We start from the raw sequence: 14,706 nt of genomic DNA, 5'->3' as shown, positions 1-14,706 counted from the left end.
ATTCTTCAATACATGACAGTTATGTTCATGTTACTGAGATGCAAAGACTGAATTAAAGATTTTAGCTGGAAAAAATGCCTCTTCCATTTTAAACAAAAGTTCTAAAATTCACATTTCTGATTCAAATATGGGACAGATTTTAAAATGTGCTAACACGCCCATGTTGTGGCCATTTATGCTAAATTTTGTGGATTGGAATTTCTACCAATTTAGTTTTCTTTTTTGGGGAGTTAGAATATATTTAAGTTAGTGTAGAACCAAAATTCGTGGCATTCATGCTTTAATTGGTGCTGGAGAATAAAAATCCTCCATAGACGAGCATATGAAAACTTTTAGTAATTATTTAGCAGAGTTTATGGACTTGCAATCTTCAGTTCAAAGACTACTGAGTGATGATGGAAAAAGAAACTGATCACGGCGATTGGTACAGTTTTAAAGATTGGATCAGTTTAAAAGAGTTCTTGGATGAGATCGAAACTTGGATGGATGGCGATCCTGATGCACAGAAGAGCAAAGCATGTTCGCCATTTGACGTTGCTTCAAAGGCAGCATCTCATGACCTTGACGTTGAACTGGATGACAGCGTCTCACAGACTGCGCAACAAACGATCGTCAAAGACTCTGAAAAGTTATCTGGGTCCGCAGCTAAACCAGTCAACAAGGCAGCCAGCAAGGTGCCCAGTATAGCAAGTAAGGCTTCTAATGCATGGAGAAGAGTTCCCGTGCGGCTTCAATGGCGCTGATGGAAGCCATGGTGGAAAGAGCCGCTCTGAAAGTGGAGGTGGATGCGCTGCAAGAAAAACATGCGCTCGAGCTGGAAGAACTTCAATTAAAAGCAAGAAAAGAAGCATTGGCTTTGAGAACCAAGCTAGTGAAGGCAGATGCAAAGATGAAAATCTACAACTCTATGCAAAATTCATGTTTCCAGCGCTGATGTCACAAACCAGGATACATTAGTTTCTGCAACATCTACTGAATTCATACTTACTGCTACAGCTCAAAAGACTGCAAGAACACAGAAACGATCGTCAACTCTTGCACTTTTGCCAATGCCCCAAGAGACACCTATTAATAATAGATTAAAAATTAAACCAGAAGGCGAAAGCCCAAGATAAATATCTTCTCAGGTAGCAGTGAGAAGATATTAAATATCTTCATAGCAGTGCTTTAACAAAGATTATGAAGAAGCAAAATGAAATCGCTGAGATGCTTGTAAAACAGCAAAGACTGTCACTCCTGCCATCTGTAGAAATCCCTGTTTTTAGTGGAGATACCTTTGCATTTTAGGTCCTTTCGTAAGGCATTTGAGCAAGGAATAGAAACTAAGACAGATAACATGCAGGATAGGCTTTATTACTTAGAGCAGTTTACTACAGGTCAGCATAGAGCTCTCGTGAGAAGTTGTATGCACATAAGTCCACAAACTGCTTATGTAGAAGTAAAAATAACATTTGCATTTATAGATAAAGCTCTGATTTGGTCAGTTTTAAAGTCTGATGATGCTGCAGCTTTAAGAGCTTATATTCTTTTCAACAAGTTGTTTCAACAAAATGGATGAAGCTGGGTTTATTGATGAGCTTGAAAACTCAACCAATATGAGAATTCTTGTTTCAAAGTTGCCTTTTAGACTTCGTAAGAAATGGCAACTTATTGTGGTTGACATAGCAGAAAAGTATGACCGTAGAGCAAAGTTTAAAAATCTTAATTTTCTGGAAAAACAAACAAAAGCTGCATTAGATCATGTTTTTGGAGAAGGTCAAACTGGTAAAGAAAATATGGCTTTAAAACCATCAAAGTTTCCTTTTAAAACTAAAAGCAGCAGTTTTGCCACTTCTGTTGCTGTAGTTTCTAAACGGAACAATGAGAAACAGGTCCAGTTTAACCATGAGGTTACAAAGGTGGTTCAAGATCGGTGTTTATTTTGTGATAGAAATCATTGCATGGAAAAATGTGACTCATTAAAGCAGAAAGCCAACAAAGAAAAGGTGACATTCCTTAAAAGTAAAGTTTTATGTTGTGGTTGCTTACAAAAGGGCACTGGGGGAGCGGGGCAGGAGAAAAAGTTTGGGAACCACTGAGCTATTCTTTGAAGAGTACTCAGAAATTATACCACAAGATCAGTTGAAACATGAGGAAGGAAAGGTGTGGTACGTACCTCATCATGGGGTCTACCACCCCCTCAAGAAAACACTGCGGGTTGTCTATGATTGTGCTTCAAAGTTTGCTGGAACGTCACTGAACAAAGAGCTGTTACAGGGACCAGATTTGACTAGCACCTTATTAGGTGTGCTCATTCGTCTTCGTCAAGGCCCAATAGCCCTTATGACAGACTAATAAGGGATGTTCCACCAAATCAGAGTTGCTGAGGAACATGTAAATTGCTTATGTTTTCTCTGGTGGCCCAACGGTGACATCACAAAGGAGCTTGTTGAGCATAGAATGTTGGTCCATATTTTTGGTGCAGTCTCTGTACCCAGAAGAGGTTATTAATACAATCAGACACAGATTTTATGTAAATGACTGTCTCAGGTCTGTCCAGATTGTTGAGCAGGCCATTTCTCTTTATCAACAGCTCACTGAGGTGTGTGCCAAGGGGGGATTTAGGCTTAATAAATAGGTGTGTAGTGAGTGCTCTGTCTTCTCTCAGATCCCTGAGGAAAACAGAGCAACAGGTGTAAGGACGCTAGATCTTAACTGGGACCAGCTTCCCACTGAAAGAGCCCTGGGGGTGCAATGGGATGTTGAACATGATGTTTTCACCTTTAGCATTGCAAACAAGCACAAACCACTAACAAGATATGGTATTCTGTCCATTGTCAACTCTATTTACGACCCTTTGGGCTTCTTAGCTCCTGTTATTCTCCCTGCTAAACAGATTCTTCAGCATTTATGTAAACAGAAGTTTGGCTGGGATGAGAGAATTCCACCAGAAATGGCACAAATTTGGAAAAAATGGCTCAAAGATTTAGTTCTTCTTGACAACTTTATTGTCAGAAGATGCATCACACCCAAAGGATTTGAGGAAATAAGAAGTTCACAACTGCATCACTTATGTGATGCCAGTGAAGCTGGGATTGGAGCTGTGTCTTATAGCAAACAGGAAGTGTGTGTTGCTTTTGTACCACCCTGCAGTACAAAAGCAAAATCCAAAAATGCTTAGCACAAGATGGCATAAAGTGGACTTTTAACCCTCCTTATGGAGCCCATCATGGTGGTGTATGGGAGCACCTGGTGCAGGAAATAAAGAGTACTGTGCTCCATCACAAACCAGCAAGTACTACACTTCACACAGTTTTATGTGAAGTGGAGGCTATATTAAATGATCGCCCGATTACAACTTCTTCTGAAGATCCCAATGATTTAGAGGCTCTTACTCTAAATAATTTGTTCCAGTTAAAAGGTAAGCCTGTGCTGCCGCCAGGTTTGTTCAAAAAGGAGGACCTGTACATGCGGAGACGGTGAAGGCAAGCCCAATACATTGTGGACCTGTTCTGTAAACGGTGGGTGAAAGAATATCTCCCTATGTTGCAAGAGCGATGGAAATGGAACAAGACTTGCAGGAACTTTGTCATTGATGATGTGGTACTTGTTGACGAGGGTGCACCAAGAAATTCTTGGCCTATTGGACGCATCACAGAAACCATGGCAGATGCAAGTGGATTGGGTCGACGTGTTTGAGTCAAGATGAGAACAAATGAGCTGGAGAAGCTGACCAACAAGATATGTCTCCTGCTGGAGGCTGTGTAGAGACAACAATAAATGTTTGTCTCCAACTGAGCCAAGTTCTGGAACCTCTGGCTCTACATTTATACTGATACTCATTTACTGACATGCTGAACATCTCATTCTGCTACATACACTTTTTTATACACACATAGACCATGCACATAGACAGGACGAAAACTTGGAAGTCATGGAACATTGACTGTTTTTGCTTTTTTATTTTTTCACTAACAAGAGATACGGACTACAAAAAAAAAAAAAAAAAAATATATATATATATATATATATATATATATATATATATGTGTGTGTGTGTGTGTGTGTGTGTGTGTGTGTGTGTAACATGAACTACTGCATAAGTTGATGTTTAAATGAAGTATTTGTTAATAAAAAAAATATTGAAGAGCCAAGTCTGTTAATGTTATTAATTTTGCATTTTTTAATGGCCACATGCAGATATTAGATATAATTCTTGTACATGAATTAGGGGCCGGGATGTTGTGGCCCTTTATGCTGAATTTTGTGGATTGGAATTTCTACCAATTTAGTTTTCTTCTTTGGGAAGTTAGAATATATTTAAGTTTAGAACAAAAACTTGTAATTAATTTTTATATTTGGAATTGTTTAGATTACATTGGTAATTGTTAGACCCTCCCATTAATTTGAGTAATTAAGAACTCACGGCCTTTGTTGGAATTTTTGGTTTTTGGAACATAGTAGGCCGTTACAGGCCCCTTCTCTGCTTCTTGTACTACTCCTAAAATTAGCATCCATAGTGGAATACTGGAAGTGACATTACTGGAGGAGCACGTTCATTACTGAAGACTTACAGGCCTGTAGATTTTGGTGATGGAAGTTGTGCTCACTTCCTGTTTGGTGTCAAAGAATTGATAAAGACTTGGTGAAAGTGTCGTCTTGAATTTCTGTTATTAGGTGACATTTGACAAACAATGTCCAGGGCATTGTAAAATGTTAAGTGGACTGGCATCACCAGTCCAGTTTTCAGCAGCTTGAACTAGAAAGTCACTCTGGTGTTAATGTTTGGAGCATGTGGTGCAGGCAACCAGGAAAACCCGGAGTGGAGTTTTAGCACTATGAGTTTTCTCATCAATCAAGTGGAATAGTTTATTTTGCAAAGCAATAGAAACAATATGGGGGGAAGTAAAATTTATTGCAAATGTAGGGGAATCCAAACGAATATATTTCAAATGTCGCACATAATTATTGCAACGTGTAGATTAAGGATATTTTTGTTCCAAGCTCCAAATGTCAGAATCTTTTCTTTGCAGCTTAGGAGCTATGGCAGTGCATTGGCTTCTTCCAGGACTGTTAACCTACAGTCATAGGGTGCGTTCACACTGCAGCCTGAAGTGACTCAATTCCGATTTTTTTGACGTAATGCGACCTGTATCCGATCTTTTCGTGGCAGTGTGAACAGCACAGGTCGGATTCTTTTTCGAATCTGACCCATATCCGATACGTATCCGATTCAAATGCGACCTAACGTCCAGGTCGCATTCATCCGAACTGAACGTCACTGTTTCTCAACAAATCTCACTATTCTGCGTCCTGATAAGCGCAAGTGGGAAGAAAAACAACAACCATGACGGAATATATGAGGATTAAGTTGTTAACATGGCCAGATAACAACTTCAAATACGTAAGCTAAGCTCCACCGTTAGCCTCCATGTTTACTTCCACAAACACTGAGCACTTCTTCTTTTTATGGCTGTTGGCAGAACACTGAGAACGCTGACGCTATTGCGCCCTCTACTGCGCATGCGGGACACTTTCAGGTCGTTTTCCCATTTACACTGCAGAAGGCATACAGGTCGCATTTACTGGCAGTGTGAACGGCCCTGGCAAAAAAAATCGGAATTGCCAAAAAATCGGAATTGAGTCATTTCAGGCTGCAGTGTGAACGCACCCATGGAGGAGAGTTCCACCCCAATACAACAAGAGCAATTAGAAAGAAAAGCTAACATTCACTTTGTTTTTACAGAATGAGCTCTGGATGTGCATCAACTCTACACTCCCAGGTAAGGCAACACTACTGACAGACACTGACAGGAACAACAAAGAGATGGATTATAATTGTGTTAGATTGTTAATAACATATTTTATAAAGCATTATGTCCCAAATGGCTGTTTATTAAGAGAATACATGAAAATTATAAATAAGTTAAAACAGACCTAAAAATGAGGTGATTCCTGAAGCATACAGACACAGGTAGTCAAACCTCCAAGTTGGCACCTCAAAACATCCAATGTCAGAATGTGTGCTGGGTCTCCCAGCACTGTCTAAAGAGTTATTGGGTGAATCCAGGACACATGCAGACAAAGAAATAACCCATTCTCTGGTTCTGTCCAGTTCTCCTGTCCATCTGCTGGCCTGGTAGAGCACAACCAGAGTCCTACCAAACATCTCAACTGGGATTGCCATCAAATCCCAGAGTTAGTAGATCCATTGATGCCGTGTGATTTTCAGAAATAGCAGGTTTGTCCTCAGCACATGTAAAAGGTCTGGAGAAGCCAGTACCTGTAACAGACATCTACAGACTAGAATGCATTGTAACTGGGTTTTACCTCACTGACCACAATATCCGGCGTCCTGTGATCAGACAGTTCATGGAGAAAGAAAATCTAGAGCTGGCTTCTGTCTGCCACACTTACTAAACACAACAAGACACCTCTGAGCCAGGATGTTTCAGATCATCCAGCACCTCCAGCTCACACTGCAGTCAGGTATTGGACAGACATGCAAAATCAGTTAGGTTTGCTGTTTTCATCACCAGTCTGTTTTATTAGCCTTATGTACCACCTATTTGTTTTTCAAAGCTGAAAAGATTTGAAAAGCTTACGCCCTCATCTGTCGACACCTTGACTGAAATTGAGATGTAGGAAATCCGTACATTACTATAGAATGCACACAGAGTCTGCACGGCTCACAGACTACGCACATCTGGGAGCTGATAGTCTACACAATGTGTTTTAAAAGTACTAGAATCTGTTTCTTATTGGCTTTGATAAGGTGATATAGCTTCTATGTTATGCTAACCCCAGTCTGCATGTAACTGCTGAAGGCGTCACTCATCTCCTTCCCTGGAAGCTTGCACTCAGTGATCTGCTCTTTCTGAAGACTCAGGAAACTCAAACCATAGAATCCATCAGGAATTTTACTGGAGAAGTCAGTAGGGATTGATTATGCGTTGTGTGAAATGTTTTTTTTTTTTTGTTTGTTTTTTTTTTGCATTCTGCAACCTGTTTTATGTGAAGCTGGGTGTGACAGAGCACCTTCCATTAAGATTGTTTCAATCACATCCAACCAGCAGGGTATCACCAGGACAACCAAAAAACCTGTGGTAGAATCAACAGGATCAGGTTTCCCTCATCAGCCAAGACATGGGAGTGTGACATAAGCAGTGTGCTAAATAGATTCCCTGATTAATACAGCTTCATCAAAGCCGAGCACCAGCAAACCTCACTGACCCCACAAGGATGAGCATGTTGGATAAAGAATGAATGGATGGATGGATGGATAAAGACACTTTATCCATCCATCCAGGTTAGTGATAAAATACTAACCTGATGTATTCTGCTCTTTGTTCAAATATCATTTGAACGTTGCAATTACCATTCCAACTATGTTTGTTTTGATTAAATACTTATTTGCAATCTGTAAAGCTTTGACTTTATGAATCATCACATGTAGGTAACCTCAGTCTGCTTGCATTACACTGAATGGTAGCTGGTGGGGCTGTAGCCAGACCCAGGAACCGCTGAGCAAAAAAACAGACGAGACATCAAAAGTCTGAATTTTGCTGCCCACACATCAGGGAAAAAAATCATCCAGAGTCCTAATGGCTTCCAGATTGGAAAGCCTTTATTCTTTCCTTCTGTACCTGTGGAACACTTGGCCTCCAGGCGGTCTCAGGAATGTGCAAAAGCTTTCCTCATTCTGAGATATGATCGATTCTCTTACACTGCAGATGAGCAGCAGTTTCTGTTCAGACTCCTCAATGTGCCAGCTTCACTTAATGACATCTCTCACATCTCCACCATAGCTCTCACAAACATCTCTTTGATACTTTGACTTTCATTTAAAAAGCAAAAAGCAGAACAGATGCAAAGTTTATTAATGACTCTTATTGATAAATAGCTTCAGTCTTTGTTGAAGAATTTTGCAGAGTTGGTTAATACAGTGCTGATTGATTTGCTTCCAGGTGTTTCCAAAAAGTCTGATGGTTGGGTTGGGCTTGGTTGTTGTGAGCTGGCCATCGCAGGAGAGTGTCGTAGAGAATGCAAACAGGTCAGATCCTGATAAGAAACTGAAAACGTTTCTCATCATATGATGTGTTTTTCTGTTGACTTTATTTAACCTTTTCTTTGTCTCTAAATGTAATTCAGCACACAATTGTATAAATAGATTAATTTGTGTTCTTCTTTTAGGCATCATCTAAAAATGACATAACAAAAGTATGCAAAAAAGTCACCGAGGTAAGGAGAAGCCTCCTGCAATCCACACATTCCAGACTGATTCAGATATCTGAAAGAGGCAAGCATCAGTGTAGTTGGTTGAAATCAATCAGTAAGAATCTGAGAAAAAATATTTTTTATTTAATGAGAGTAGATATAGAAGCAGATAAAAGTTATCCAAATCAATCTTTGAAAAGTTATTACTTCCTGTTTAAATTATTAATTACCTATGATTGAGCACGTATTATAGGAATCAGTATCACTTGTTGCATACACATCAGATTAAATTTGCCTATTGACAAGTACAGGAAAACATAAACCAACACATCATAACCTAATCTAAAGAAATCCAGGGACATTTCAGGAACAAATTCAGGAACAGCTGACACTGACATAAGAGTCTGAATGGGACTCTGGAAAACCAACGAAGAAGAAGACTCAGAACAGTGGCAAACCTTCCCAAAAGTATCTGTACTGATGTTGCTCTAAAATATACACGGACTCATCCAGTAGGGCATAAAAGAACCCTAAACAACATTCAAAGTACTTAAAATCTTGATTGGGATCAGTGTGTATTATTCAACATGCTAAATGTGATTAAGAAGAAAAATCCATCAGAGATTTACAAACTGAAAACTGTTGACCAAAATAAACACAAAGACCCATCACACAGTTACCAGAAACATATTTTTCTAGGCTACACCTTAAAACACTGAGACTCATATTAACTAGAACAGCATTCATTTTCATCTCTATCGCAAACTTTTATTGCTTTATACAGCTGCAGTGTAAGATGTTTTTGTTTTTTGATTTAGTCATAATGCTGTAAAGAACAGATCTCTGAGTTTTACTTGTCAAATACAAAGCATTCAGATTCCACAGGTAAAGACCTAAAGAGAAACCAGCTTACGCATAGGAGCAGAACAAAGTTGTGGCAAAATTATTTTCTATGTATTCCAGAACAAATTCCACAGAAGCTTGAGAGGTGCACAAACATTTGGTTCTTTAGAATCAAGAATGAAAACATTATTGTTTTTTCAGCTATTGATCAAAGTCTGTTGTACTTTTTCAACATTACATTAACATATTTGTTAAAAAAAATAAAAACCTTCATCATTCAAATTTGGTGCATTGACTGAGGTACCAGTTCCCCAGCACTTGAATTAATTTGCGCAGTCTCAACGAGTGATTTCAAGGTTTTGTTTATTTTTCTTTGATGTGGATCATCACAGTCACCACACCCTCAGTCATTTCAGTCACCTCCGTCACCCTGAAAACTAAAAACATATATTAGAATAGAAAACAGAAATTTACAATACAAACAACAAAATAAAACGTACCTCGCTGCTTTCACTGGGGAAAACTAAGTGTTGATTTTGTTATGCCAAATGCATCTTGACAGTTCAAGTCATTCATTACAATGATTCTGCTAGCTTTTGTAGGGCCTGCCCTCATTAGCTACGGCAGCCCGTGAGGTACATACAAACAAAACAAAAGTGCATTAAACAAAGTACAATTAAACACAACAAAATACAAACCACCAACAGTGCTAATCAAAACAGACAAACATCCATAAACAATCTGCGACATTTTTAATGTAGAAAATTCACTTTGAACAATTTCATTTAAATAGTCTACAAATTTGAATAATTTAGGCAATTTATTTTGAATAGCTCACTATCCATTACAGTGAGCTATTTAATCAGCTATTCTGATTAGATTTTTGACTTTTCCACCACCTGGACGCCAGTCAGGATTAGTCAAGCTTTAAATCGGCTGACTTGTCTCAACTGACAACTTCTTAGTGCATCTGTGATGATTATTATTTGAGTCATCTGAATGTCAGCGGCAATTATCTTGCTATGTTTTTCCCTTCTCTCTTTTTAGAACTCTCTCTACAGCTGCATCACCAAAAATGAAAGTAAGTTTGTAGTCTCATGCATTAAATAATGACCAAATAAAGAGTGAAAAACACAAACACTAAGAACATAATCTTTTCCTGTTTCTAGTATTCTTGGACCTGGCTCTTAAATCACCAGAAAATACTTCACAGTCTATGATACAAACCGGATTCCAAAAAAGTTGGGACATTAAACAAATTGTGAATAAAAACTGAATGCAATGATGTGGAGGTGCCACCATCTAATATTTTATTCACAATAGAACACAAATCACAGATGAAAAGTTTAACCTGAGAGACTGTATCATTTTAAGGGAAAAATATGTTGTTTCAAAATTTCATGACGTCAACAAATCCCTAAAAAGTTGGGACAAGGCCATTTTTACCACTGTGTGGCATCTTCCCTTGTTCTTACAACACTCAACAGACGTCTGGGGACAGAGGAGACCAGTTTCTCAAGTTTAGAAATAGGAATGCTCTCCCATTCATGTCTAATACAGGCCTCTAACTGTTCAATCATCTTTGGCCTTCTTTGTCGCACCTTCCTCTTTATGATGAGCCAAATGTTCTCTATAGATGGAAGATCTGGACTGCAGGCCATTTCAGCACCTGGATCCTTCTCCTACGTAGCCATGATGTTGTGATTGCTGCAGAATGTGGTCTGGTTTTATCTTGTTGAAAAATGCAGGGTCTTCTCTGAAAGAGATGACGTCTAGATGGGAGCATAAGTTGTTGTAGAACATGAACATAGTTCTATGCATTAATGGGGCCTTTCCAGATATGCAAACTGCCCATGCCACAAGCATTCATGCAACCCCATACCATCAGTGATGCAGGCTTCTGAACGGAGCGTTGATAACAACTTGGGTTATCCTTGTCCTCTCTGGTCCGGATGACATGGCGTCCCAGTGTTCCATAAAGAACTTCAAGTCATGACTCATCTGACCACAGAACAGTCCTCCATTTTACCTCACTCCATTTTAAATTACTCCTGGCCCAGTGCAAATGACTGAGCTTGTGGAGCTTGCTTAGAAATGGCTTCCTCTTTGCACTGTAGAGTTTCAGCTGGCAGTGGCGGATGGCACGGTGGATTGTGTTCACTGACAATGCTTTCTGGAAGTATTCCTGAGCCCATGCTGTTATTTCCTTGACAGTGGCATTCCTGTTTGAGGTGCAGTGACGTTTAAGGGCCTGGAGATCACGAGCATCCAATAGAGTTTTACAGCCTTGACCCTTACGCTCAGCGATTGTGCCAAATTCTCTGAATCTTTTGATGATTTTATGCACGGTTGATGATGATAACTTAAAAGTCTTTGCTATTTTACGCTGGGTAACACCATTCTGGTATTGCTGGACTATTTTTCTGTGCAACAATGGTGGAATTGGTGATCCTCTTACCATCTTGGCTTCAGAGAGACACTGACACTCTAAGAAGCTCTTTTTATACCCAATCATGTTGTCAATTGACCTAATTAGTGTTAATTGGTCTTCCAGCTGTTTGTTATATGTTCAATTTCCTTTTCCTAGCCACTTATTGCTACTTGTCCCAACCTTTTTGGATTTGTAGACACTGTGAAATTTTGAATCAACATATTTTTCCTTTACAATGTTACATTTACTCAGATTAAACTTTTGATCTGCCATCTATGTTCTATTACGAATAAAATATTGACATTTGCCATCTCCACATCATTGCATTCAGTTTTTATTCACAATTTGTTTAGTGTCGCAACTTTTTTGGAATCCAGTTTGTAAAATGATGAAATTGGAATTACAGAAAATGCTTTTATCCATTTTCTCAGGCAATCCCTTGGGTTTGTCTTTCAGTGGGCTCAGCATGCTGTGGTTTTGTGGGCCGTCACACCAACTGCAGGGACTTCTGCGATGCCATATTCAGGACGGACTCGACGCCAACAGAATCCCAGATCAAGACCGTCAAAGACTTCTGCAAGAGTCACAGCCCTAAGCTCGTTGAATGCGTCAACAACTTCACCGAGTCCTACCCTGCTCGCAGCCCCATAGATAGTATGTCCATCTTCATCCAACAGACCTGAAGAGCTGCATAGCTTCATATTCTCTCATCATAGAACCAAGTTCAGTGTTACCTGTTGTGTCGCTTAAAGTGTAATATAGCAAAATAATTATCCGTTCATCACGGCCATTGATGCTTTGCCTGAACGCTCGTTTTGGACCTGCAGTGAATTGTGGGATATGGTGGGCCATGAAGGATACACTTGACCCATCCTTCAAATCTGGGGAAAAGAAGGACGCATTTGAAGGCTGCATTTGGAGGAGTCTTTGAACTCAGACAGGTCTTGTTGCAGCATTATGATTTAAGCAGCCCACAAATTCAGTCTTCGAATGATGTCCCGGAATTCGGACATGGCTAGTGTGTGATAATGACTCCTCTGTCACTCACACAGAGTCACACTGAGTGGAGATGGCAAAACAGCTTACAGCTATATCTTAAATTCTGTTCTTGTAACTTTTTTTTTTTTTTAATAAAACTGAAATTGACTGCAAAAACTGCAAATGGAAATTCAGTCACAAACTCCTGATGGAGTGCATATCTGTCATGTATATGCAACCATGTCAGTCACCCTGATACTGCAGCACCGCTGAGTCTCTGCCATGATCTCCTCCAGGTTTGTACTGCTGCGACCGGGCTGAAGCCCCAAACTGCCAGACGGCCTGCCGCCATCTCCTCCGCACCATGAATACAGACCAAGAGATCATGGAGGGCCTCATTAAGGAGTGTGGCACCCAGCCCCTCCCTCAGGATCCAATGTGGCAGTGTTTTCTGAGCAGAGCTCACCCTCCTTCCCCACCCGAGGAGGAGACCCCCCATCCAGCCAAGATGGACTGCGCCAAGCTGCACTGTTGCTCAAAGGCAAACACGTCGGTCTGCAGGTAAGGTGCCATGGAAACCAGTATATCATGCTTTCTGCTAATTTGTTGTAACAGACTCTGTGCTCTGCTGTGACAGGGAAAAGTGTCACCAGATCAGCACCCACTGGGGCAGCCAGACATGGCAAGACTTTGATCAGCTGTGTGAGTACAACCCAATGGAGATGGAACTCATCAACTGCCTGGCAGATGTCAGAGAGCCATGCCAGCTGGGCTGCAAGGACCTGACTTACTGCACCAACTTCAACAACAGGTCACACTCCTTCCCACTGCTAAGCTCACCTAACCTTACACACATCAATATTGCACAGAAAGATTTCTTTGTTGTTTTAGATCAGTCTCATTATCTCAGTACTAGCTGTTTTGTTTGTTTTAGTTAATATTTATGTTTATAAAAACTAGCAATAGAAGTTATGTTATTTCTTCTTTTTTTACATTTTCAATGTTCTCTTTCTAGTTGTTCTGCTAAACAAACACAAAGAATGTATTTGAGAAATTACAAGACAAGAACAAATTGCCAAAGCAGAAACAAAGAAAAACAATCAAAAAACCACAAATTTCTGATAATCATTATTTTAATTTTTTTTTTTCAAATATGCTAGCTGAAATGATGAAAAAACTCTAATCCCTTTAAATAGTACTTTCAGAGGTTGGCTTTTCATTTTGGCTTGTTTCCACACTGATCACAACGTACATGTGTGTAGAATAGCGCCTCCCTCAGCACAATCTGTGTACTGCATGACGCACAGTTCAGCATTCCGCTAGCTCTGTTTCTCCAAGATAACGGCTAATATTGTGTCAGGCCACATGAAAACAAACAAACACACACACACACACACACACACGCAAACACACACACACACACACACACACACACATCTTAATAGACTGAAGTACAAACAGTATACTTAGAGACTTAGACTTATTGTCTTATTGTCATTGCACAAAGAAACATAAGTAAAATTGGCAATGAAATGTCCTTGCTTGGCTGCTGGAGCACACAAAAAACACAAGTGTCCCTATAATTAAATCATATACAAATAATAATTACTATTTTCAAACAGTTTCAGACAGTCTTCATGATGGGATTGTTGAGCAATCTGATGGCCAGTAGGGACAACTATTTCTGAGTCTGGCTGTTCTGCAGCGGATGCTACAGACTCTCCTGCCAGACGGCAACTGGATGAACAGACCATGGAGAGGATGGGTGGAATCAGAGAGGATCTGGTTTGCTCTGGCTAAGCAGCGTCTGTGTGCAATGTTCTGGATGGGGGGAGTGGAGTTCCAATGAACCTCTCCACTGTCTTCACCTCTCTTTGCAGAGACTTCCAGTCTGAGGCCTTGCAGCTTCCAGACCAGATGGAGATACTGCTGGTCAGCAGGCTCTCAGTGGTTCCTCTATAGAAAGTGTAGAGGATGGGAGGGGGGAGCGAAGCTCTTCTTATTCGTCTCAGAAAGTACAGGCGCTGCTGTGCCTTTTTCACCAGTGAAGTGATATGAGGTGTCCAGATAAGGTTATCTGTAATGTGAACCCCCAGGAACTTAGTGCTGCTGACGATTTCCACTCTCTGTCGTTGATGAGGAGTGGTGTGTGGTTGGGTTGTGATCTCCTGAAGTCAACAATGATCTCTTTTGTCTTGTCGACCTTCAGGAGCAGGTTGTTTATTCTGCACCAGTCCACAAGATGTTGTACCACTTTT

General features: G+C 40.1%; 1 protein-coding gene across 1 annotated transcript in view; it reads left to right on the top strand.

The window, feature by feature from the left end:
- reck (reversion-inducing-cysteine-rich protein with kazal motifs) overlaps window positions 1-14,706 on the top strand; it is a 107,381-nt gene that overhangs the window by 54,579 nt on the left and 38,096 nt on the right. The window contains exons 4-10 of the mRNA XM_088001603.1: window positions 5,726-5,762; window positions 7,947-8,032; window positions 8,173-8,220; window positions 10,087-10,120; window positions 11,927-12,124; window positions 12,745-13,009; window positions 13,086-13,259. Of these exons, the coding sequence (XP_087857729.1) occupies window positions 5,726-5,762; window positions 7,947-8,032; window positions 8,173-8,220; window positions 10,087-10,120; window positions 11,927-12,124; window positions 12,745-13,009; window positions 13,086-13,259 (842 nt within the window). The remainder of the gene's footprint in view (window positions 1-5,725; window positions 5,763-7,946; window positions 8,033-8,172; window positions 8,221-10,086; window positions 10,121-11,926; window positions 12,125-12,744; window positions 13,010-13,085; window positions 13,260-14,706) is intronic.

This window comes from Poecilia mexicana, unplaced genomic scaffold (assembly GCF_051168715.1).
Source record: "Poecilia mexicana isolate PSO_F unplaced genomic scaffold, ASM5116871v1 scaffold_20, whole genome shotgun sequence".
Classification (NCBI taxonomy): domain Eukaryota; kingdom Metazoa; phylum Chordata; class Actinopteri; order Cyprinodontiformes; family Poeciliidae; genus Poecilia; species Poecilia mexicana.
This window is presented reverse-complemented; position numbering and strand designations above follow the sequence as displayed.